At 61.0% G+C, this 25,167-nt stretch overlaps 1 protein-coding gene and 1 long non-coding RNA gene across 7 annotated transcripts in view; one reads left to right on the top strand and one right to left on the bottom strand.

Annotated features, from left to right (window-relative positions):
- RAI1 (retinoic acid induced 1) overlaps nt 1-15,208 on the bottom strand; it is a 109,386-nt gene extending 94,178 nt beyond the window's left edge. For 3 of the 4 annotated variants that reach the window (XM_077163368.1, XM_077163367.1, XM_077163366.1), the window contains exon 1: nt 6,907-7,090. In XM_077163368.1, the coding sequence (XP_077019483.1) occupies nt 6,907-6,973 (67 nt within the window). In that variant the 5' untranslated portion in view covers nt 6,974-7,090. Of the gene's footprint in view, nt 1-6,906; nt 7,091-15,136 lie in introns of those variants that run through there. The other variant, XM_077163369.1, reaches the window with a different exon arrangement.
- On the top strand, nt 5,737-9,441 carry LOC143686926 (uncharacterized). Of its 3 annotated transcripts, XR_013177306.1 has the most exons (4): nt 5,737-5,885; nt 7,254-7,358; nt 7,617-8,014; nt 8,522-9,441. It is a non-coding gene; the product is annotated as an uncharacterized LOC143686926 (long non-coding RNA). The 3 variants fall into 3 exon arrangements; XR_013177307.1 differs by lacking the exon at nt 7,254-7,358; XR_013177305.1 differs by having other exon boundaries at nt 5,737-7,358.
- Nucleotides 15,209-25,167: the final 9,959 nt, after the last annotated feature.

Here is a 25,167-nt window from a genome sequence, read left to right as displayed (position 1 = left end):
GGCGGGGCTGGGCCGGGCAGGGCTTGCCGAGGCCAGGCAGCAACAGGGGGCTGCAGCCTCGAGCCCCCAGCCCCGGCGGAGGCAGCGATGGAGCGGCTGCTGGGGGGCGCTGGCACAGCAGGTCTCGGCCCAGGCAGGGCGATCAATTAATTAAATTAACCTGCCCTGCCGGCTGTCCCCAGCGGCACGGGCTCGGCGGGTCCACGCAGGCCCACCTGCCTCCTCCTCTGCGGCGCCGGCATCCTTATCCAGGTCGTGAAGGATGGCCGCGGGCACAGCTGCTGCCGGCTGGGCAGGTGCAGCTCAAGCCGCGTGTCCGCAGCCATCCGGCGGGCGCAGCTCGTCAGCATTAGACCGGGGGAGGCTTTGACGGCGGCCACCCGCGGGGTGGCGGGCAGCGGGCAGCGGCTCCCATCCCTGCCCTCACCCACCCTCTGCATCCCACAGGGACAGGTGCGCCTGGGGACCCTGCGACAGGCCACCCCTGGCTGCGAGGCCAGGTCTAGTCCCTGAAACTCCGGGCTGGGTCTGCAAGCCAAGGTTTTTACAGGGTCCAGGCCGGAAGGGGGTGGGCGTGGGGGTGGCAAGGTGGGGGGTGCCCAGCCCAGGTCCCCAGAATAGGTCTTCGGACAGCACTGGGGAGGGAAAACCCAGGCCCAAGAAGAGCACAGGGGCTGCTTCTCCAAAGTAACAGCTACAGAAACTGAGGTGTAAAGGCAAGAGGTGGCGACCAGAATCCAAGCCTCAGCCCCCAAGTGGTTCGTTTATTCAGCAACAAACATGTAAGAGCCTGCCAAGGGCTTGGCATGGCTCGTCTTATAGAATCCACACCCCACCCGACCCTGCAGCCCCAGGAGGGGACTTACTTCTGTGAGTCCCACTTTACAGACAAGGGCACTGAGGCTTGGAGAAGCGCTACCCCACATCTCACAGCTGGCGAGGCGCCATTGTGAGATGATTCCTAGCTGGGCACCAGCTCTGGAGGCTGCAGGGTTCGCATCCTCCATAACAAATAACCACCCCATGAAGGTACAAGAAGGGCTCTGGGTACCCCACCAGGCCAGGAGTCCGGACCTCACTGCTCTTCCACACAGGTCTCTAGCTCTTAGCTGCCCTTGGCTGCCCTTGGCCATGGCCTCTGGCAGGCTGTGTAGGTACGTTGGGGGGCCTACAGCCCAGGGAGCTCCCCTCCCTGCCCCTCCCTTCCCCTCCCCTCCCCACCCCTCCTGCAGCCTTATCTGTAACAGTTTTGCTAAGGAGAAGCTCACCCCCATTTTGCAGACAGGGAAACTGAGGCCCACAGCAGGGAGGCAAAGAGCTAGCAGCTACAGGCTACAATGTGAACCCCTCTTTCTGCTCCATCAGCCCAGCTGAGCCTTGGGTTGCGCCCAGACCCGAGGGTTGCAGGGCCAGAGTGTGACATGGCTGGGCGGGCAGCCCTACCAGCTCCACCAGCTGTGATGTAACCACCAAGATGAGGGGTCGTTCAGGACTCGGGATGAGATGGCCCAAGGATTACTGACCTGTGGCTCGTTGGAATTTATTTTTTCTCTCAACACTGGGTGGGCCCTCAAAATGGTCCATGGGCTGGATGTGGCAGGAGGGTTTAACACACAGCCAGGTACCTGACAATCAAGAAACACTCACTGGCCAAGCAAATGAATGAACAAACACCTTCCTGTGCAAGGGTGGTGGACATAGGGACCTGTTCTCCCAGGCCACGGTTTCATCTCTCCCAGGTTCGGCCCGGAGCGGGGGGTTCCCAAGAGCTCACGGACTGAGCTGGCATGGCAGGCTGTTGGCAACAGAAGGGAGGGCAAAGGGCACTATGCACTGGGGAGAGAAGGCCTAGACCCACCTGAGTCCCAGCCAGGAGCCCTGGAGCCAGCAGGACAAGGCCAGCTCCAGGGCAGCCCAGAGAGGGTGCATCACTGCCTGGGGTCACACAGCTTGGGTCATGGGCCACCTTCTGTCCTTGACTGGGCCGTAACCCGGGACCTGGGGCAGCCCTGGCCGCAGCCTCGCTTTTTCCACTAGACAAGTCCTGTGTGCATCTTCCACGGACTCTGTCAGGTGGGCAGCGGCCGAACGTTCCTGTGCACGAATGTATGATGACTCAAGTAAGTAGGTCACCTGGTGAGTGTCTTCTCCCCTTGACCGTGACGTCCCCTAGTGTGGGGCCTGCCACCCGGATGGGGCCAACATTGGTGCCAGCCTGCAGCGGGCCTTCCCACCTGCGCCCCACCCCGGCAGGCTCAGAGCCTGGCTGCAGCCTCCATGTTGCCACAGGCCCCCTCCTGCCGGGCTGACCCCGAGGCCGCCTGCCCCCACCATGGCTGGCATGCAAAGGTATCTGTCCCGGGGGACTGCTGCTTCATTAGGAGGACAGTGACAGGCTACCAAAGGGGGGCAAGGAACCCAGGAAAACCAAACGCCTGCCACTGCCCGAGCTCCTGGGCCCCAGCAGGGCGTGGGGGAGGGACGGAGGCAACGCCCTCAGCACACGCAGCCGACCCGAGCGGGGACCTTCCCAGCACTCTTAGCTGCTCTTGCCCCTGCGTGGCGTGGCCCTGAACAGAGTCCTGCCTGCTTGCGGAGCCCTCAGGACCCCATGGGCTTCTGCACAGCCCCACCCTGCAGATCTGCATGAGGGGAACCTCTGGGGCCAGGGGCCCCACCCAGCTGTGACAGGGCTGCCCAGCCCGGCCAGGAGGGTGCCTGGGGGTGTCCCCTAAGCCTGGTGGGAACAGGAAGGAGAGCTGGGCACTGTGGGGCCGGCAGCAAGAGCAACGGAACACAAGCAGTGCTGTATTAGGCCCTGGCTCAGTCACCACGGCTGAACTGTGGACCTGGCCACCTTGAAGTACCACTTCAGTCAGAAGAGAGTTGGGGACTGTCTCCCATTCCCCCGCAGCGTCCCACCAGCCCCAGAGCCAGTCCTTCCTGGAGCCTGGAGGACCCAGCTGGCAGGGTCACAGGACACCATGGTCAGTCCCCTGCCGGGCAGAGAACAGACACCATGGCAACTCAGCCAGAGTCACAGCCTCCTCCACGGATAAAATATGGGGAGATGGAAAAAATCCCGCACCACACCCCACTCCCCACCACGGGATCAGGTACCCACATCACAGGACAGCACACACACAGACACTGAGACACACACGTGGGTCCCTACCCACAAGCAGACACACAACCCACACGAGAAATACACACCCCTCTGCACCTACACACACTCGAGACACAGACACACCCACCCCTGTGCCCCAGCTCATTCCCTTAGTGCAGACACGCACACGCGCACATACACACAACCTCACACTGGCTTCAGTCACAGACAGATGCACAAACCACACACACAGGCCCAGGCACACACTGAACGGTCCAACACAGAAAAACCCAGACACGTGCGGCTGCACCCTGCTAACGCACGAGAACGTGCCTGCGACCCTCCCCTAGGACTGGTAATGACACGTGCCCACCCTGCCCCCACGCCCGGGAGCATACAAGGGACACACACCCGCACACACCCATCTTGCCACTTGGTTAAATTCCACACGCAGGCAGCCACCGACCCAGAAGAGCAAATCCAGATGAATAAATCATGTTCAAAGCATCAATCTCGGCCCCAAACCTGGCGGCCTCCCTGCTACAGGTAAAGCGAAACGTGCCTTAAATATTTTATCAACGAATAAACCTGTTAAGAGAATGTAATTTGCAGGGCCGTTGGCTGCACCCCGCCCGCAAAGAGAGGCGGTGGCAGGTGGCGGCCAGGCGGGCAACGGCGCATCGGCTCTTGCCGCTGCTCTGCCAGGGGTATAGCTCCTGGGGAAAGGGGCACCCTGTGATTTTCCGTCCGCTAAATTCAGCTGCTGCTGGGAGACAGGGCCCTGCATTCTCTTGTCTCTTCGACTTTCCCCCCAAGCCCTGCATGCCTTTTAAATGCCAAACCACCCCTGGCAACTGTAGTTTTCCGAGGCCTCTTTCACGCAGGGTTTGGATGTTAGAACTGAACTGTTTGGGAACGGGGAGAGGAGGCAGCCCTGGCAGTACAGGCGGCGGGGGGGGGGAAAGGGCGGCTTGTAACTAAGCTGGGGGGTCACCGGGCAGAGGGAGGCGGTACCAGATGCCAGGCCTGTATGTCCCCAGCGAGAAGCTGGAAAAGGGCCGGGGAGCCAGGTGCAGCAGAGACCAGCTCCCGGGACGGAGAGAGGAAACAGGAGGGGGGCCAGAGAGGCAACAAGGAGTCTGTGAGTCTGAGCCCGGCCCCTGAGGCTGAGAGCTGAGGCTGCGTGAAACCTCTCCTACGCCAGACAAGCCCCTTAGTGTCACAGCCTGGGGCCCACATGGGGTGACAAGCCTCCCCTATCTCTGGGTCCAAGCTGAACGGCCTCCCGGACCAGACCCTCCAGACAGTAGGGCCCCCGGGCTCAAGTCGCTTCTCCAAGGTCAGGGTAAGTGGGGAAGAGGTCTCCCGGGTTCTGCAGAGCAAGAGCCGACGAACAACAACACATCCAACAATCACCCCCAGAAATGCCCTATTCCTTTCCGAAGTTCTCCTAAAATGTGGCTCCAGTTCATAGGACTTCCACAGAGAGAAAGGAACGTGCCATACATTAACTGAGAAAAGCAGGACGTCAAACTATATACACAGAAGGAACGATGGCTTATTTGAGCAAACGAAAAATCCCATGAGTATGGGGGAACGAAAAAGACGACTGTGGGTGCACGGGTGGTTCAGCGGTGGAATGCTCACGTGCCATGCAGAGACTGAGGTTTGATTTCCCCCATGCACCCCCCACTCCCCCCAAAAATAGGGCTGTGGCTGCCCTTTGGAGACTGGGCCTATGGGTATTTTCTTCCTTTTACTTGTCATAGATTTCAGAAATCTACAATAAGCATGACTCCACATTTGTGAATTTATCACACTTAGTATCATATGTTGTTTACAATAGATGCAGAGAAAAAAATGTTGACAGTGGTTATGGCCTGGTGGCGGCATCACAGAGGAATTTCAAAAGATGTGTTTATTTTCCTGTGTTTTGATACTCTCTTACCTTACACATACTAATAATCAGACGGTAATTTCTCTAAAACAAAACGCTTTAATAACTATGACTATCTAGATGTAAACAATCTGTGCCTATTTTAAAGTGCTCGGCGCCGGGAAGTTCCTTCTGTTATCCAGCCTGAGTCCGCCGTGCTGCAGGCCACCCCCCCACTCGCGCGGAGCCCGCGGGGCAGCTGCTCACCAGGCACGTGGCCGCGCCCGCCAGGCCGGAGGGGCCGGGGGCTTCCGGAGGGTGGGGGCAACCGGCTGGGGCAGGGCTCCGGAGGAGGGGATGAGCGGCCGGGGGTGGGGGCGGGGCGCAGGCCTGGACCGGGTCCTCCGGCAGCGGGATGGGGGCCCAGGCGCCCTGACATCCCCGGCCCCCGCAGCCCCGCCTCGCCGCCGCACCCGAAGGCCCTTCCTTGACCCTACGAGACCCCGGGGGGGGGGGGGGGAGGCCCGGGGTGGTGGGAGGGGGGCCCGGGGGCCGGGAGGGGGGCCCGGGAGGCGGGAGGGAGGCCCGGGGCTAGGGCGGGGCCTCGGCGGGCCGCCCACCCAGCAGCCCCCGCGGGTTGGCGGCGCGGAGCACGCCGGGACGGGCGCTGCCATGGCGACGGGAGCGGCCCGCCCCGCCCCGGCCCGGGCCTGTCCCTGCGCGCTGAGGGGCCCCGGCGCGGCCCGGGCGGCGGGCGCCGGGAGGGGCGGGCAGGAAGCGCGGGCGTTTGCCCTCTGGCCGCCCCCGCGCGGGTCGGGGAGAGGAAAGGAAATGGCCCCGGAGGCGATAATGGAGCTGCTGCGTGTCCGGCCTGACAGCTCCTGCCTGCGCGCTTCCCCCGAGGTCGGCCCCCATCCCCCGAGGGGATCCAGGCTGATGGCCCCTCCCTCGCTCCGTCTCAAGGCCCATCTTCCCGGCCTGTCCCTTCCCCCACTTGCTGCCCCGACTCTGAGGCAGTGGATTCGGGCCCCAGGCCTGGGAGCCGAGGTGTCGACCTCTGCCCTCTACCCCAGCCCCCTGCTGTCCTGGGGCGCAGGGTGTAGGAAGGGGAGCTCACACTGACTGGGTCTGGCCCTGGCCTGAGGACTATCCCCGCGGGCTGCGGGCTGGTCTGTAATCTCCCCAGGGATCCTGAGTGCGTGAGTGATGCCCAGGGCTGGTGGGCAAGCAGGGTCGGGTGTGTGACCGAGGGACATGCAGAGCTGCGGTCCGGCCAGGCTGGAACTTCAGAGGCTGGTCTGCGCAGGGTGGACTGCCTGCTCCCAGTGGGCCCAGAGCAGTGGCCTGGCCCCCCTGTCCCCGCCTCCCCCTCCTCACCCACCCCAAGCCCGGCTTCCCTTCTAAGACGCCAATCTGCAGCCGCACAAAGCCCTGTTTGTTTGCTTTCTCTGCTGCTCCCCCCTGGATCCAATGTCTTTCTCCGCTACCTGCCGGTCTGGCTTCCTCTCGCAGCCGCCTGCCCAGCCAGCTGAAGGGAAGGAGGGGGCGGCCATTCCAGCAGGTCCTGCTCCACGGCCACCCTAGCCTTCCCCAAATCCACCTCCCCAGTGCAAGGACTCTCAGGGGAGGCAGCCTGAGCAGGCACCGGCTTTGGAGCCTCTCAGAATGTAGGGTGCCGCCTGGGTGGAGCGGGGAGGGAAGCTCAGAGGCCCAGTCAGCCTCCCCTATCCCTTTGTGAGCGATGCCTGTTTTGTTTTGTCAATCAGGAAGGCTGCCCCTGTCTTTCCAGCCATCCACTGGCGGAGGGCCCACGGAAAGGAGGTGGAAGGGCGTCCCAGTTTCCCAACCCTCACCCACCCCTCACTCTTTCTGGGGGGCTCCCAGGTCCTGGGGGCATGCCTACAGGCTGCATTGGGGGACTCACGTGGTGGGTGCCCTCTCAGACAGACCCCTCTGCATGGCAGGCCCCCAGAGTGTGCAGCTGCAGGCATCCAGCGTGGGGCCTCGCAAAGCCCTGCACAGTCAGCTGAAGCCGAAGCGGGGCTTTCGCGGACAGAGGAAAATAAACACCCGCATTCCACACCACCCTCTCCCCCTGCAGCAGGGCTGCCCTCTCTCCCCGATCAAATAAAGAAACCCAACACTGATACAGCACAGAGATATGCAATCTCTCCTGGCTCCTCTACCCAGGGCGCTTTTATTGCACCCTGCCACGCTGGGTGGCCCAGGGCAGGTCCCCAACCTCCCAGGCGTCCCTCTTTTCCCCTTCAGGTCCCCTTCCATGATGGATTTAACCCTTAATGGCCAATCCAGGATAAAGGCCAGAATTATGTCCACTCAACAGATGGGGAAGCCAGAGAGACAAAAACTGCCCCAGTAAGTAGTCAAGCTCATGGCTGTTCAACTCCAAACCTTAAAAACTTCCCACCAGGCCACAGTATTCTCTAGCGGTCCATGATTACTTGCCAAATGGATGGACGTATACAGTAAGGAGGCAAGAGTGCAGTACGCAGGGCCTGCTTTGGAGCCCTATAGATGCAGCGTCGAATCCCTGCTCTGCCCCTGGGTTGCTGTGTGACCTCAACCAGGTCACTTAACCTCTCTGAGCTTCCGTTTCCTTGCTAATCCTTACAGGGCAGTTAAAAAAGGCTGGAGAGGACCACCCAGTGCCCGGCACAACAGCAGGCATTCATTAAATGATGGCTCTGCGCCATGATTCCTTTCAGCCTCCAAAGAGACAGACATCCACTTATGAGAGGAGCCTCTCCCACCTCTGCTTTTCCGGAAGGACCCTCTTACCCAGCTGGCCCTGCTGCAGCCCTCCCCCATCACCATCTCCGGCCCTCAGGAAATCTCAGGCACAGGTCGAGGGCCTGCCAAGCTGAGCTCCCCAGGCTCTCGTCCTGCCCCAAGAGGCCAGGGCCTCTCTGTTTAATTAACCAGGACCGGGGCCCCAGGGGACAGTGTCACCCCGAGGGAACAAAGCCAGCTCCATCCACTTCCTGCTGGACTGGAGACCAGAGAGATGCTCAGTTAAGTCCGATTCGGCCAAATGTCGGTTTTTAGTGCTATTCTGGGCCCTGGTGGGGATTTTCTGCACTGGTCTCAAAGGTATCATAAACTCGATCCCTTCCCACCCCCCACCCGTGTCTGAAATGAAAATACTGTTCTTCCTCGCCCCTGGCTCCCTGTCTTCTCCCTGCTTCTCATCCCCACCTCGCCGGGGGATGCTGTGGCTGAAAGGAGGAGGCTGGCCCGGGGCCTCCACCCACTGCACTGAGCACAGCCTGCTGGGGGCTGTGGTGCCCTCATACGGGCAGGCCAGCCCGCTCCTGCCTCCCTCCTCCTCCCCCCATTTCTAGGTCCCCTTTCTAGGTCCCTGAGGCCAGCTCCCCAAACCCACACACCCTCTCACCCCCTGCGTGGGGCTCTCCCCTGCGCCCAGAAAGTACCCCCATGCTGTCTTGCACTCTGCACTTTTCTTTCTTAGCTCACTGCACTATCATAATTAAATCCATATTTCCGTAATTACTTCTCAGATGTCTGCTCACCCACCAGACAGGAAGCTTCAAAAGGGCAGGGCCTGCACTGCCTGGCCACTGCCAAGCCTCTGGCCAGTGCCCCCCACTCAGCACTGCCCACACTGAGGCTGGCCTGCGCATCGTGGGACATCCAGAGGTGGCCTGGCCTCCACACGCCACGTGCCATAGCAAGTCTCCAGCTGTGAAACGACCAGAAACCATCTACAGACATAGCCCAGGATCCCAAGGGATGAAATGGTCCCGGGTAGAGGCCCCTCTGAGGAACCTGTAATTTTTATTTTACATCTTATGATCAAGTACAAAATTCTTTTTCCCCATCAGGATGGAAGCTTCCAGAGGGCAGGGCCATGTGTGCTCAGCTTTTTACTACCGCCGTATGTCCTGTGAACTTCTGGCTAAGGGAATAACTATCAACATCAGGGTGGAGCGGGTTATGGTGACTCAATGGCAGAGTTCTCGCCTGTCATGCCGGAGACCCAGGTTCGATTCCCAGTGCCTGTCCAGGTTAAAAATAAATAAATAAATAAAAAACATCAGCACACACCCACCTACCCCCCGTTACTCCAGGAGTGCAGCTTCTCCAGGCCCCTTTGCTCTAACAGGTGTTCGTCCTGTTAGGTCAGTGGAAGGTTTTTGACTTTACATCTGTAAGGGGCAGTAGCTCCCAAGAAGAAACTTTTCTGGACTATTATAAAACTTATGTTTCCTGAGTGTTCTTAGTGGTTCCAGTAGGCCACAGGACACCTTTACTAAGGCTTTCCCAGGTGACAAGTGCTGCTGCCTCAGCAATCTCACTTAATCCTCTTACAAACAAAACGAGGGAATAGGTGCCGAGTGTTTCCCCATGGTAGGGAGAAGCCAGAGGCCCAGGGAGCTGAGGGGCTGGGTGACGGAGAAACCCTGCAGCTCATCTCGAGGCTGGCACTTCCTTCTGAGAGCCAGAAGCCCGTGGCCCTCACCCAGGGCTGTGGGAGAGCCATGGGCAGGTCTGGTCACCTGGTGGCGGCTCCAGGGCCCCGCTGCCGCTTAGGGGAGCCCTGGCTGGGACCACCCACCCACCCCCACCCCTCCACCAAGCTCCCATGAGCACAGTGTGATGAGGACGCTGCTGCTAGAACATTCTATGCACCAGGCAGAGGCAGAACCCATCTGAACTCAGGCAGCCGAACTCCAAGAACAAATACACTCGTCCGCCCTGCTCCACCAGAAGCACATCTCCCTCGCAGCTCAATCCCCAGGAGTGTGGTGTTGAATGAATGAACGAATGAATGCACGAGCAAGCCAGTGAATTTGGGTTATACTGCCACATTTCCTATGCCGACATCATAGGCTGCGAGACCCACTCACCCAACTGGGGCACATGTGCTTTGGAGGCAGAAAACTGGTAATTCTCGGCTACCCCAGCAGGTGACAGAGACCCACTCAGGACATCTGCCCAGGCCACGGGGAAGGGCCAGTCCTTGCCCTGGCCGAGGCTGCTGCCAGAAAGGCTAGCGGTGTCCTGGCCCCAACGGGCAGGGATGGCCATGGGGACGTGTCCTGGGGCAGAGCCCTGTCATGAGGATGGGAGGACAGCAGCATCTGCCAACGTTGTGCCCATGTGAACCCCGAAACATGGGGCTGAGGAGGCTGCCACCATGCCCACGTTACAGAGAGGGGCAGTGGCATCTCAAAGAGCAGGTAACCCCCAGCTGTAGCCCAGGTGCCGTTGACCTCAGATACGTATCTAAACCCCAAGCTCCGCAGCCTCTCTGCTTTCCCATCACAACACTGGCATCCCGTCAGTGCATACCAACAGGAGGGGAAACTGAGGCTCAAAGAGGGAGAGCCCCTTGCCTACAGCTTCACGGTTAGCAGGCAGCGTTTCCCTGACTCCAACGCCAGCACCCTAGCCCTGGTCCTTGCCGGGCCCCACACCCACAGGAGAGGACCCCTGCTCAGTTTGGGTCTGCTCTTCTCCCAAGACCCCGGCGTTCAGCCCACAGACACTCCGAGCCAGGGTTTCCCACTCCCAAGGGTGGGAGGTGGGCTCACGGCCCTTCCTAACAGGGACCCACTCCCCCCAGTTCCCAGATGGGGAGACGGAGCCAGCGGGGAGCACGCTAGCCAGCCTGCACTTCCCCCCCACCCCCAGCTCACCTCTCCCTCTCTCCCCGCCCTCTCTCCCCCCATCTTCCTCTCCCCCATGTCTCTTTCTCAGCCTCCCCGCACCATGCCTCTCTCACCATCTCTGTCACCCCCCATCCCCTACTGTTCACACGGGTTCAAGGGCCCATTGAGTATAATCTGTCTTTTGCCAGCCCAGCCCTGGCCGGCGCCTCTCGTCCCTGCCGCCCTCCCTCCCTCCCGGGTGTCACATTCCAATCTCAGAGCCCAGTGACCCACCCGGGAACCGGGAACCGGGAACGGGGCACAGCTCTGCCTTGAACCTGTCTCCTCAATCCCCGGGAAACAGGATGAGCCAGTTTCTCCTGGGCCCCTCAGGGGCAGCCTGGGGGCTGGGCACACTGTCACCCTCCTCAGGCCTCACGGTCTCGTCTGCAGGGTCTGGCAGGACGGAAGCCTCTGACTGTGGCCAGAAAAGCCACCAGGACCCAGACACCCCTGCTGAGATGAAAGGGGCCAGCGAGGCAGGTGGGCCCTCCCCGGCTCCCGCCCCGGCAGGTCCTGCTGGTAGCACCTCCCCTTGCCCTCGGGGTGGGGGGTGGGGGCGGCTTTTGGCCCAGCCGTGCCCCACCTCCTGGGAGCACAGACAGGGGCAGAGTCCCCGATGGTTCCACGATCCACGCCACGGCAGGACAGGGGTGAGGCCATCTGCCTCGCAGACCCGAGGCTCATTTGCCTAGTCTGGGGGGTGCGGAGGGCATTCTAGGTGGAAGGGACAGACCCCGCGAGGAACGGGGGGTGCTCCTGGGTGGCCCTTGGGGACGAGGGGCTACCCTGGCAGGAGGGGAGGGGGCAGAGCAGGGGGAAGATGCTGCCCTCGAGTGCCGAGGGGAGAGCTATGGACTTTCCTGGAAGGCGGTGACAGCCTCCAGACATGTCTGAGCAGGGCAGGGACCTGCTGTGGTTAGGGAGGCCACTCCGACTGGGTGGCTGATGGCTGGAGCAGCCAGGAGGGAGGCAGGGAGGCCCGGGAGGACGCTGGGGAGGAGGCCAGGAGGCTCAGCCCTTCCACCTCCGTCTGGCTCAACTGAAGCCTGCCCTCTGGGCCCGAGCACACAGGCCACTCCAAGCCAGCCTCCGAAGTCCCTCCTGGGCTCCCTCTTTTACCCAAAGCACCTGCTCAAGACACCCTCTGGTGTGACACTCCCCCTCCTCTGCAGAGCCCCCCAAGTCTGGGCAAGACCCTTGCCCCTGAACCCTAGATCCTGGGTCACCTGTCCCACCCACATTGGCTCTGGATGCCACACTGCCCGCCTCCTCATGCCAGTGGCCTGGCCTGGGACCCTGCTGGGCGCGCCCCTCCCCCCACTGCCTGAGACCCCCGACGCATGCTCCCCGGCTCAGGTGGGTCCCCTCGGTTATTATCTGGGTCTCAGTCACCCACTGGGCTGGGATGTCCTTGGGGACAGGGCAGGGACGTTTCACTCTCAGCCGCCAGCAATATACACAGGACTTTGTAAACAGCAGGTCCTTGAGAAATGCCTGTTCCTCGGGTCCACAACCCCAGGTACCTCTCAGGCCGTGTGCACCTGACTTGGAGGCCACAGGTTAGAAACAGAAACCCCACGCGCAAGCCAGGGGCCAGCATGGGTACTACATCAGGAGTACAGCAGCCAGCACTTATTGAGCTCCTGCTGTGAGCCTGCTCTAAGCTTTATGGGGATTAACTTATGAAATCTTAATGAAGTCAATACTCTTATTCCTCCCAGTGTGCCCAAGGGGAAACTGAGGCACAGACAAGTGACCAGCTTGTTCCATCCATGGTGGAGCCAGGAGGGAACTGAGAGCTGTTCCCTGAAGTGACTCGCTCAACAACCTCTCCAAGGCCAATGGGGAAGAAAAAGGAAGTTGCAGAATAAAAGAGCCTCGTGGGTTTTCATTTGCAGTGAAACAAAATTCTGCACGTGTATCGGGATACAGGCATAATAAGTGAGTGGCAAAGTCTGGGTGTGTCCAACAGCTGACTGGGGTTACCAGTGTGGAAGGGGCAGAGGCAAGGAACTTTTACTTTTATTCTACAGACTGCTGGTTTATTTGCATTTCTCACAATGAGAACGCATCCATGTGCTACTTGAGAAATTTAAAAACAAGCAAGAGAAAGTGGGCAGGCCCCACTGAAGGTCTGCCCAATGAATGTATGGCAGATGCGCTTTTGAGGCCTGAGTTTTCAGATTCTGAGTATGACCCATTAGTGGACTGTGAAATCAATCTAGAGGTTCGAAACCACCAATTTTTTAAAAATAGGACTAGAACAGAGTGTATCAGCGACCCAAAGACAGCAGAGGAAGGAATTATTTCACGAACCCTGGGTTTCAGTTTTACATACATACATACATACACACATGCAGGAAGTGAATTGTGACCTAAAATTTCTGATGCTGGTGAAAACTACCAGTTTAAGACTTAGGGGTTCAAGAAGAGGACACGGGGTCCGTGCTCCTGGGGGCTCCGAGACCCATGGGAAAGAAAGAGCTCTAGGGCGAGGGAGCTCGTGCTCACAGGGCACAGGGCAGCTGCAAGGGTGCTGGCTGTGGGGAAGGGACCTGTCTACCCACTGCGCTGCTGGCTTCATCCCCAGTACACCCTCCTTTCCACCAGGGCTTTGGCCTGTGAGCACCTTTGGACTTGAGCCCCTCTGGGGTCAGAATGGCTGTGTCCAAGGAGCCACTCCTCCTTGTCCAGGGTCAGGTCCTGAAACCTCCTGCCCCGCTCCGCAGCCCCGCACGGCTGTCAGTAGGGGGAGGTGTGGAAGCTAGAAGAATCCTTTCCCCTCTCCAGATCCCCAGGCCCAGTGCCCCCAAAACACCAGGGACCCCGGGCCCTGCTCCGGGGCTAGGGAGACCTCTGGAAACGCAGCTGTTGTGTGGTGGTTGGGGAGGGCCCCCCATCAGTCCCAGCCAGGGTGGGCCTGACCCTGAGCCAAAGAATGGGGCTGGGGCTGGGGCAGGAGGAGAGGCAGGGGGCAGAGCCCCCAGCCCCAGACGCTCAGTGCGCTGGCGCCTCCACATCAGGGCTGGCCTAATCCACCCCGCGCCTCCCCTCCCAGGACAGCAGACAACTAAAAAAAGATAAAATAAAAAGAAGTAATTCCCTGCTCTGACGTCAGCGCGAGGTCTCACTGCCCTGGCCGCCGCGGAACTGGACTGCGCCCAGATGTAATACCCTTGAAGCCGCCACACGCCGCCAGGCTGGAACAGAGATGGGGGTGGGGGCCGCACTTGGGGTGGGGTGGGGGCCGCGCGGGCTGGGGGACCCGCTGTGGAAGGAGCTGGGACAGTGGGCCCCCCCACCCCCTGCCGCCATTCAAGAGCCGCCTCCCTCCCAGCCCCCCAAGAGCGAGCGCATTGTTACCTTCTGCCTCATCCATTCAGGGCCGAGCCCCCACCCCTGGCCCCCTGGGCGAGGGCTCCCAAGAGGGGCCCGGCCTCGCGGGCTCAGGCCTGTGGTGGGGTCACAGGAGGCCGGGAGCCCAAGACGCGACACTGGTCGTTGGGAAAACAGGCGCCCCAGGAAGCTCGGGCTGCCGCGGCCTCGGGCCTGGTGTTTCGTTTCCCTTCTGCCCCTCCTCGGCAGCCCCGGCGCCACCGGACCCCGAATGTCACCCCTGCTGCGCACTGGGCGCTGGGGCTGCCTGGAGACCCCCAGTCCCTTCCCGGCCCCAGCGTCAACGGCACGGAGTGGGGGTGGGGGACTTCAAGGAGGCCCGGAGCGAGGGCCTGGCCGCGGCTGCGTTGCCGGCCGCGGTGGTGGCGCGGGGCTCGCGTGGCCGGTGGCCCCACCCGTGACGTCACCCCCGGAGGGCCCGCGTGCCCCGGGCCTGGCGGCGGCGGAGCCACCCCGGCCGCGGGGACCGCTTCCTGCCGGGCCGCGGGGCCTGCGCACAGGTCCGGGCGCCGCTGACCGTGGGGGTCCGGCGGGCACCGCAGAGCACCCACCGCGCCACGCACGGCCCCGCCGCCTCGCGCGGCCCAGCTCCCACTTCCCGGCCCACGCCGCGCCCCCGGAGCACACGGAGAAGCCGGCGCCCCACCCCCCACTCCAGGCGCACTCACAGAGCCCCCCACTCGCCCCCCGCGCCGCGCAAGCGCCCCCCACATCTCCGCTCCACGCTCGACAGACCTTCCGAGTCCACAGCGCACGCAGAGCCCCGGCCACCCACACGAACCCTGGTCTCGCCCCCCCACGCCACGAACCGACCCCAGCCGGACGCGCAAATCACCCAGGAGACCCGCGGCGCAGGGCGCCCCCACCCTGCAGCTCCTCAGGCGGCCAGCCAGTGACCTCGCGCCCCCCCACGCCACACAAAGCATGACCCGCGCGGGGCCCCCCCATCGCCACCCGCCGCGCGCGCTCCCGCGGAAACCCGCCTGGGGTCCCCACGCCGCGCGCCGCCGCCCCCCACCCCACTCGCAGCAGCGGCCCCCGCGGCCCGGGCTCGATGCTCACCTCCGCGCCCGCGCTCACTCAGGGGCCCTCGGTCTGGCGCAGCGACTTCGCAGCCGGGAGGCCCGGGCGGCCATGGGGGTCAGGACGCGGCGGCCCGGCCGGCCCGCGGCCAGGCAGGAAGGCGGGTGGGCCGCGGCGCCCCCTCCTCGCGCCGGCGCTCGGGCCGCGGGCAGGGCGGCCTCCTCGGCGGCCTCTCGCCCTCGCCGCCGCCTCGCTCTCGCAGTCGCCTCTCCGAGCCCGGCCGCGGCGGGGGCGGCGCCCGGGGGCACGGGGAGCCGGCGCGGCGGCACGGGGACCGGGCCCTGGCCGCGCACCCGGCCGGGCCTGCCTGGTGTCCGCGGGCGCCGCGGGGAACTGCGAGCCGCTCCGCACAGGAAGAGCGGGCGGGCGGCGGCGGCGGCGGCGGCGGCGAAGCGGGGGGAGCCGGAGAGCGCGAGCGGGAGGAAAAGTTCCCGGGCGGCCTGGCTGCGCTCGCTCGCGGCCCGGGGCGCCAGGTGGGCCGTGCGCGCCCCGACAGCACCCCCTGGCGGCCCGCCGGCCCGCCAGCCCTGGGCGGTGGGATCCGGGTGCAGCCCCCTCCCCCACCCCCCTGGACTCGCCTGTCGCGCCGCGGGCTGGGGCTGGGCGCGTGGGCAGAGGATTAGGCCCTGTGTCCTTGCCTCGGGCGCTGGCAGACTCCAGGCCGGGCCTCTATCCCCGGCCCCTACTGGTCCTCACCTGGGAGCTTGCCTTTACGGTTTGGGGACCGTTTGTGATTTCCGAACTCAACAGGACTGACACCTAAATGTCCTCATTTACTGGGTACCCGGCTGGGTGCCTGGGAATCCCAGAGACTGAGCTTAACCCTGATGCTGACATCCTGGCTGGGAGACACAGATGGCAAATTGATACATAAAGAGTTTCAGAGAGTGATAAACACTAGGGAAAAAATTAACAGGTGACCATGGAAGGGACACCTTAGTTGGAGGTGAGAGAATGAGCCGTGGGAGCAAAGAACCCACTGGCAGGAAGGCGTGGGCAGAGCTGGGGGAAGGACACTCCTGCTGGAGGACAGCAAATGCAAAGGCCCTGGGGCAGGGAAATCTCAGTACTGAAGAGAGAAAGCAGAGAGGAATTTGGGGCAGTTCTAGTGCCATGGGAAGGAAGCCACTGGGAGAGTTTAAGCAGAGGAATGAATGAGTGAACGGCACAACTTATGGAGTCCCTCCGTAAATACCATTCAAAGGTTGCAATCCCCAGGAGCTCAGGGGAAGGAAGGCCTTTGCCACCCGCTCGGGAAGCCACCCACCGTCCACCCAGCCCCTGGGGTTTGCAGGGCAGGCAGCATCGTGTGTCCTGTGGGAGGGAGGGCATCAAGGCATCCGAACCCCCGGGTGACCTGGGGCAAGTGTATTCCCCTCAGTTTCCTCATTGTAAAATAAGGTACTGTGGTGGGGGTGGCACCCTTTCCCGGTGCCAGGCCAAGGGCTTCATCTCACTGGATCCTGGCAACCCCAGTCCCTTCTGTGGGTGAAGACATGGGAGCAAGGAAGGGGGTCACCTGCCCAGGTTCACACAGCTTAGTGGCTGGGCCAGGGCCCCCAGGGCCTCCGCAACTCATCTCTCAGACAAGTGTAAAGAGCAAGTTAGAAATGAGTGTCCACGTACTCTGGGCGTGTGCGTTCCCTGGGTGTGTGCAGGGGTCCTGGGTGTGTGTGGGTCCTGGGTGTGTGTGTGCCCTGGGTGTGTGTGTGGGCCCTGTGTGTGGGGGCCCTGGGTGTGTGTGGGGGCCCTGGGTGTGTGTGCGGGCCCTGGGTGTATGTGGGGGCCCTGGGTGTATGTGGGTCCTGGGTGTGTGTGTGTGTGTGCCCTGGGTGTGTGTGGGGGCCCTGGGTGTGTGTGGGGGCCCTGGGTGTATGTGGGCCCTGGGTGTGTGTGGGTCCTGGGTGTGTGGGGGCCCTGGGTGTGTGTGGGGGCCCTGGGTGTGTGCGTGCCCTGAGTGTGTGTGTGTGTGTGCCCTGGGTGTGTGTGGGGGCCCTGGGTGTATGTGGGCCCTGGGTGTGTGCATGCCCTGGGTGTGTGTGGGGGCCCTGGGTGTGTGCGTGCCCTGAGTGTGTGTGCATGCCCTGGGTGTGTGGGGGGCCCTGGGTGTATGTGGGCCCTGGGTGTATGTGGGCCCTGGGTGTGTGGGGGGGCCCTGGGTGTATGTGGGCCCTGGGTGTATGTGGGCCCTGGGTGTATGTGTGCCCTGGGTGTGTGCATGCCCTGGGTGTGTGTGGGGGCCCTGGGTGTATGTGGGCCCTGGGTGTGTGCATGCCCTGGGTGTGTGTGGGGGCCCTGGGTGTGTGCGTGCCCTGAGTGTGTGTGCATGCCCTGGGTGTGTGGGGGGCCCTGGGTGTATGTGGGCCCTGGGTGTATGTGTGCCCTGGGTGTGTGGGGGGGCCCTGGGTGTATGTGGGCCCTGGGTGTGTGCATGCCCTGGGTGTGTGGGGGGGCCCTGGGTGTGTGTGGGGGCCCTGGGTATGTGCGTGCCCTGAGTGTGTGTGGAGGCCCTGGGTGTGTGTGGAGGCCCTGGGTGTGTATGGGCTCTGGGGGTGTGTGTGGGCCCTGGTGTGTGGGGGGGCCCTGGGTGTGTGTGTGCCCTGGGTGTGTGTGTGCCCTGGGTGTATGTGGGCCCTGGGTGTGTGCGTGCCCTGGGTGTGTGTGTGCCCCGGGTGTGTGCGAGGAAGCAGACCCACTGTCTAAATCCAGCTCCTCTGTGCCCAGCTGGGCCTGTGGGCACATCGCATAGACCTGCTGAGTCTCAGTGTTCTCACCCGTCAAATGGGCTCATTGTAGAGTCTGCCCCAGAAATGTTTGGGGGACTAAATGCGTGGGACTTGTGTGTGTGAGGACCTCCTCCTGCACTGCAGTGAGTGCTGTTGTTGTTTAGGCAAAGTGCTCTGTGCACGGGCAGGGTCCTTCCCCCTCTGCTACTCTCTAGCCCCCCCCACCTTCCTGGCCCCTGCCCCGCCCGCGCCTGGGGGAACCCGAGAGAAGGACCACCCCAAGCCTCAGAGGAGGCCTCCCTGGGGGAACCATGGTCACTCACCGGGGTCCCCAAGGCACAACTCCTCCGCCTTGGTGCAGGGGCTTGTCTGTTTACTTCACTGGCGTCACATGTACCAGGCTGGGCCTCTGGGCCCTGTGCTCTGAGGGAAGGTCCACAGAGGAAAACCACGAGCCACGATCCAGGCCTCTTTGGAGGCCTCTGCTAGGGCCCAGTAAGAGGAGGCACCCAGGAGGGACTATTCACGCTCTTGGATGTCAGGGGAGGCTTCCCGGAGGAGGGGGCCTTTGAGCCAGGCCTTGAGGATGAGCAAGGAAAGGATACCTGGGCCCAGGAGGAAAGGACATGTGTCACATGCCTTCCACGGGTATGAGTGTGCCCTGGCTGCTGTAACAAGTTAGCCTCACACTGGACAGCTGGAACCACACAAACGTCCTCCTTCTCCTGCAGAAGTCCAAAATTAGTTTCCCTGGACTGACACCCAGGTGTCAGCAGGGCACCTAGAGACTGTAGGGGAAAAGCTGCCTCCTTACCTTTTCTGGCTTCAATTTGAACCCCACCTGTGTGGTCCTTTTTTGTTATATATAGTCACATTCACAGGTTCTGGGGAGTAGGTCCTGGTGTCTTTGTGAGTTGTTATTCCCCTGACCTCAGCTTAGCTTCTCTGAACGCTCCCTCATCACAACCCATTTTACAGATAAGAACATCCAGGCTCAGAGAGGTGAAGTCACTAGTACAAAGCCACACAGTGAGCGAGTGGATTCACTTGCTTCATACATTCAGGGAGGACTTCCTGGAGGAGGTGACCTGCGAGCTGAGGTCTCAAGACGGATGCACCGCCATGCCTGCTTTAGTTCAGGAGGCTTCTGAACTAGAGAGTGCCCATCAGAGTTGGGTGACCGTGAGTCTGTCCATCCCAAAACAGCTCTGAGCGATGCTGGCTGAGAGGACTCACAGTGGCAGAGTTGACCCTGTGGGGATTTCTGCTAAGTGCCTGCTTGACGTTCTCAGTCAGGTGAGGGCCCGAGGAGCAGGTGGGCACGCTGTGCACCAGAGAGGCCCCTCCACGCCAGCCTTGATGGAAAGGTCCCACACTTGTAGCTCGAAGGGCCGAATCCAGGCTGCTGGGTTTGTTGGGAGCAGACGGCGAGGTGTTTGCACACTGGGGAATCGAAAAGCAGTTAAGGAATCTGAGTGCTTGGGCTTGGGGGGCGCAGATCCTGCCGCTCCCTATTGTTTTATACACACAGTTAAGTCAACTGGCTGAGCTCTGCAGGCACGTGAGGCTGAGGCCCCCCACCCCCACCCAGGAGTCGTAAGATCCAGCTCTGCATCCGTGTGGCTTTGAACCTCCCGTCCTTGGACCTCTGTTTTCTCAGTTGTCAAAAGGAGATAATGATCCCTGCCTAGAAAGAGAGAGGCCCCCGCGGGCTGAGGAGAGGGTGGGGGATGGGGCCTTAGGCAGAAGAGAAGCCCCTGGACCCAGAATCCTGTGCCGAGAGGGGCTGGGCTTATCATTTGCTCCCCTAAATAGACGGCACCGGGGGGCAGGGGGGCAGCAGCACAGAGCATTCCCCAGAAAGCCAGAACCAAAAGGATTTCTGTGTCCTGTTCCCGGAGATTAGGTCTAAGGAACTGGCTGACAGGACTGTGGGACAGGCAAGTGTGTGAAGTGTGGGGGGCAGGCTGGGAGCCAGGGGCATTGGTACTGCAGTGGAGTGGCAGGACATCTCCTGGAAGCCACAGCCTGAGCTCCTGGGCCTTTGCTCCCGGCTTTCCCACCTCCTCCAGGGCCAGAGCTCGGGAGGGTCCCGGTGGCACGGGCCACGCCTCTTCTGCAGCCCCTAGCCAAGGGGAGCTTGCAGCTCTATCGACGCTGCACTTCCTACCTGCCAGACCCACTGCTCATCTGCCTGCTAGGTCAAGACTCTTATTAGTGCCAGTTTGTGGAGGAGAAAATAGAGGCCTGGAGAGGTGGGGAAACTTGCCCACCACGGGTTGACTTGAGTATTGGCCAGCCACTCTGTTGGTCATAGGTAGAGGAGGGAGTGGGGAAGTAGAGCAGAGCCCACGGCCCCTCTGCCCGGGCCCCCCGGCTCCCCCTCAAGCCTCCGGTTTCTGCCTAGGAGAGCACAGCACGCCTGCCTGGTGGCCTGGTGGCGAAGACCTAAGACACTCTAGGCATACTGTAGAGTGCTGTCCTCCTCCTGCTGCTGCCTCGGCCCAGCCCTGCCTCCAGGCTCCACCACCCCTGGGAAGGCCAAGCCAAACCCAGTCATTTCTCACAAAGAGCCCTGCTGCAGGAAGGCGGCCAGGGCAGAGGGGTGGGGCGGCCCTGGGGTTTCCTGCCCGGCCTCTGAGCTCCAGGAGAGGGAGGAGAAGGAGAAGGCCACAGCCCTGCCCAGCTCCACAGTCTGAGCACCCCTGGATTAGGTTTAGGGCAAGGTTCCAGGGCTGGAGAGGCACCACTTAGGTCTTTACTTCACTCATCCACCCACCCACCCATCCACCCATCCATTCATCCAGCCACCCATCCAGCCAGCCATCCACCCGCCATCCACCTAACATCCACCCACCCACCCATCCACCCATCCATCCACTCATCTACCCACCCACCCATCCACCCATCCATCCATCCACCCACCCATCCACCCATCCATTCATCCACCCACCCATCCAGCCAGCCATCCACCCATCCACCCACTCATCTACCCACCCACCCATCCACCCATCCATCCATTCACCCGCCATCCACCCACCCATCCACCCACCATCCACCCACCATCCACCCACCATCCACCATCCACCCATCCACCCACCCATCCACCCACCATCCACCCACCATCCACCCACCCATCCACCATCCACCCACCATCCACCCACCCACCCACCCACCCATCCACCCACCCACCCACTCATCTACCCACCCACCATCCACCCACCATCCACGCACCCACCCACCCATCCACCCATCCATCCACTCATCTACCCACCCACCCATCCACCCATCCATCCATCCACCCACCCATCCACCCATCCATTCATCCACCCACCCATCCAGCCAGCCATCCACCCATCCACCCACTCATCTACCCACCCACCCATCCACCCATCCATCCATTCACCCGCCATCCACCCACCCATCCACCCACCATCCACCCACCATCCACCCACGATCCACCATCCACCCATCCACCCACCCATCCACCCACCATCCACGCACCATCCACCCACCCACCCACCATCCACCCACCATCCACCCACCCACCCACCCACCCATCCACCCACCCACCCATCCACCCACCCACCCACTCATCTACCCACCCACCATCCACCCACCCACCCACCCACCCACCCACCCAACATCCACCCACCCACCCATCCACCCACCCACCCATCCACCCATCCATCCACCCACCATCCATCCACCCACCCACCCACCCATCCACCCACCCACCCACTCATCTACCCACCCACCATCCACCCACCATCCACCCACCATCCACCCACCCACCCATCCACCCACCCATCCACCCACCCACCCACCATCCACCCACCATCCACCCACCCACCATCCACCCACCCACCCACCCACCCATCCACTCACCCATCCACCCACCATCCACCCACCCACCCATCCACCCACCCATCCACCCATCCACCCACCATCCACCCACCATCCACCCACCATCCACCCACCCATCCACCCACCCACCATCCACCCACCCACCCACCCACCCACCCATCCACCCATCCACCCATCCACCCACCCACCATCCACCCACCCATCCACCCACCCATCCACCCACCCACCATCCACCCACCCACCCATCCACCCACCCATCCACCCACCCATCCACCCACCCACCCACCATCCACCCACCCACCCATCCACCCACCCATCCACCCACCCATCCACCCACCATCCACCCACCCACCCATCCACCCACCATCCACCCACCCATCCACCCACCCACCATCCACCCATCCATCCACCCACCATCCACCCACCCACCCATCCACCCATCCACCCACCATCCACCCACCCATCCACCCACCATCCACCCACCATCCACCCACCATCCACCCACCCACCATCCACCCACCCATCCACCCACCATCCACCCACCATCCACCCACCCATGCACCCATCCATCCACCCACCATCCACCCACCCATCCACCCACCCAGCCACCCACCCACCATCCACCCACCCACCCATCCATCCGTCCATCCATTCATTCTTTCATTGAGTAAATGTTTACTGATCCAGGCCCTGTTCTAGGCTGACAGGAATGAGGTGATGCAGGTCCCATCCCCACAGCCCCCACAGTGCAGCAAGAGGAACCCATTCTGGGAGTCTCATTATCCCACCCCCCAAAAAAGGACACATTTAACACAAAGCCCCTTGCATTGGGAATCAAAATTGGAATTTACTTGGAAAAATGAAGCAAAAGCTATGGCAATACATACATTTATCTTCCATGCCACAAAATTTAGGGGTTCATGTGCTAATTCTTAGGATGAAAAAAGTTAAAATTTGGAGAGGCATCATTTTCCCCACAAGACTGCCTGATGGTCCTTATGGTTGGCCCTTCCTGAATGAGAACTGCTCCAAGGCCCTCACAGGACAGGCTCCCCAGCGCTGTTCTGCGTTCTGTGATAGCCATCTTCTCTCGAAGCTCTAGTTTATCCTTCTTCAGGTTTGGGGTTTTCTTATCTAGACTCAGCTGACCCCGCCAGATGGAGCCTCAATTTCTTAGCCATTTTGTGAGTGACCCCAGGAATTCTCCAACATCACTCTCATCGACTGCATGAAATTCTCCGGCCTGGGCAAGATTTGCTGTTGTCCTTTGCTGTCCACTTGCATGAGCGAACCTGAGCGATGGAGAGGATGCTGGAGGGATGGGTGGGGGCCGGGGGGCAGCGAGGGCTGAGCAGAGTGGGATGTGTGAAGAGGGACTAAGTCAGTCAATGGCCAGGGCTTTTGTAAATATTTTCATGTTTTTCTTGTGAGCCCAGAAGCTCTTGCACCTGGAGTTACAGAGGGTGTTTAGTCCAGACGTGCTGCAGAGCTCTGCTAAAGACCTCAGTGTGCCCTCTGATTCTCTCCCCCTTTCATGCATGTGGTCAGGGCTGGGTTGACCCTATCTCTGCACTCCAGAGAGGGTCATGTGACTCAGTAGCCCTTTTGCCTGGCCACAGCGATTGGTTCAGGGACAGCCACGTGATCCAGGACCCCCGGGAGTTTTGCTGGCCCCTCCAGGGGTTGATAGCCTGGTTGGCTGTGGGCCTGAGGATAAAGCCCACCCTGGAGGAAAGCAGGCTGGATAGCCACAGTGGGGCACCTGGATCCAGCTATACCTGAAGCCACATGGAAACCCATGGACTTCCAGTTCCATGAGCCAACACCTTTCCCTATTGGTGTAAACCTGCTCGAAAAGAGCTGAAAGACCTATCTTCCCAAGAAAGTGACTGAGAAGTTGGGACCTGAAGACACAGGGGAGTTAACTAAGCCAGAGCTCTAACATGATCCCCAAAGAGATGTGCAGCTGCTTTACCTGGGGGAGGAAAAACCCGGACTGGGGAGAGGAGGCGCTGAGCATGGTCCTTAAGATCTGACGGAGCGCCCGGCCTTGGGTTGAAACACACAGGCTGCGTGACCCTGCGCACGGAAGGAACTGGGCAGAGGGCTTGGCTCATTATGAGAAAGAACTTTCTCCCAATTAGAGCTGTCCAAAGAGGACCCCTGGAGAGAGACTGAGCTCCCTGTGTCTGGAGGTGTGTGAACAGAGGCAGGGGTGTGAACAAGGAGACCCAAGCTGGCTAGAAGGACAGCGATCCTGTAATTGAATGAGAGTGTCTTGGTCCCTCAGCCTGAATTTTGTGTATCACTGGGAAATACACGTCCCTCCCAATTTTCATTATAAAATATTGAAGATATTCAAGAAATAAAGCCTCACCAATCCAGCTGAGCTCTTGACTGGGGGGTCCCTTCGCTGCCCCCAGCCCAGCTTTACGCTTTGACTACGTATGGCACAGCCCTATGTGGCGTGTTGGTCTTTATTAAAAAGCGGGTTGCCGCCAGGCACCGCAGATTTTTTGATTACCATTGTTTCAGGTTCCTAGGCTGCTCAAAGCAAATACCTTGGAATGCGTGGACTGAGACAATGGGAGCTTTTAGCTTATGGTTCTGAGGCCAGAAGAGAGTTGGAATTACGCCGTCATCAAGGGCCTGCTTCTTCAGGAAGACCAGCTGCCCGCCACCCTGGGCTCCTTGGCCACACCGGGCCGCGCCAGGCACGGGCGCCCCGGCTCGCCTCTGCCTTCTCTTCCAGAGCTCATCGCTTTCGGCTGCTGGCTTCCGTGGCTTTCTGTCTCTGTCTCTGTTTTCATTCCGTTTAGGACTCCAGGAATAGGAGTAAGACCCGTCCTGGAGGAGGTGGGCCACAGCTCAACCGAAGTAACCTCATCAGAAGATACCTACAACGGGCCCCACTCACAGGAGAGGATTAGATGTAAGAACATGTGTTTCTGGGGTACATACAGGTTTAAACCACAGCACCAGTGGTGAAAATAAGAGCTTAGCTACCAATAAATCTTCTTCCTCCTTTCTCTCTTTTTCTTTTTCCTCTCTCCTTCCCCTCCTTTTTATTTTTTTATCCTTACTTCCTTTCCATCTTTTCTTTCTTTTCTCCTCCCTCCTTCCTCCCTCCACCATTTCTTCCTTTCCCTTTTTTTGAGCTTCCTTCTTTCCTCCTTCTCTTTCCTTCTTTCTTTTTTTCTAGTAATAGAAAAGTATTATGAAAGCTGTCCCCTGTTTTTCACCTGTGTATATAAAAGCAACTTCATGCCCTCCCCTCAGCACCTCCACAGCCGGCCTGTCCACCTGCTTTCCTTTCCCATGTCTGACCTTGTCTCCCCGTCTGCATGGTCCAGGGCTGTGAGGCTCCTTAGGAGGAACACGCTGCCTGGCGTGGAGCAAGTGCTTCGCTACGGTGCT

This window comes from Tamandua tetradactyla, chromosome 6 (genome assembly GCF_023851605.1).
Source record: "Tamandua tetradactyla isolate mTamTet1 chromosome 6, mTamTet1.pri, whole genome shotgun sequence".
Classification (NCBI taxonomy): domain Eukaryota; kingdom Metazoa; phylum Chordata; class Mammalia; order Pilosa; family Myrmecophagidae; genus Tamandua; species Tamandua tetradactyla.
This window is presented reverse-complemented; position numbering and strand designations above follow the sequence as displayed.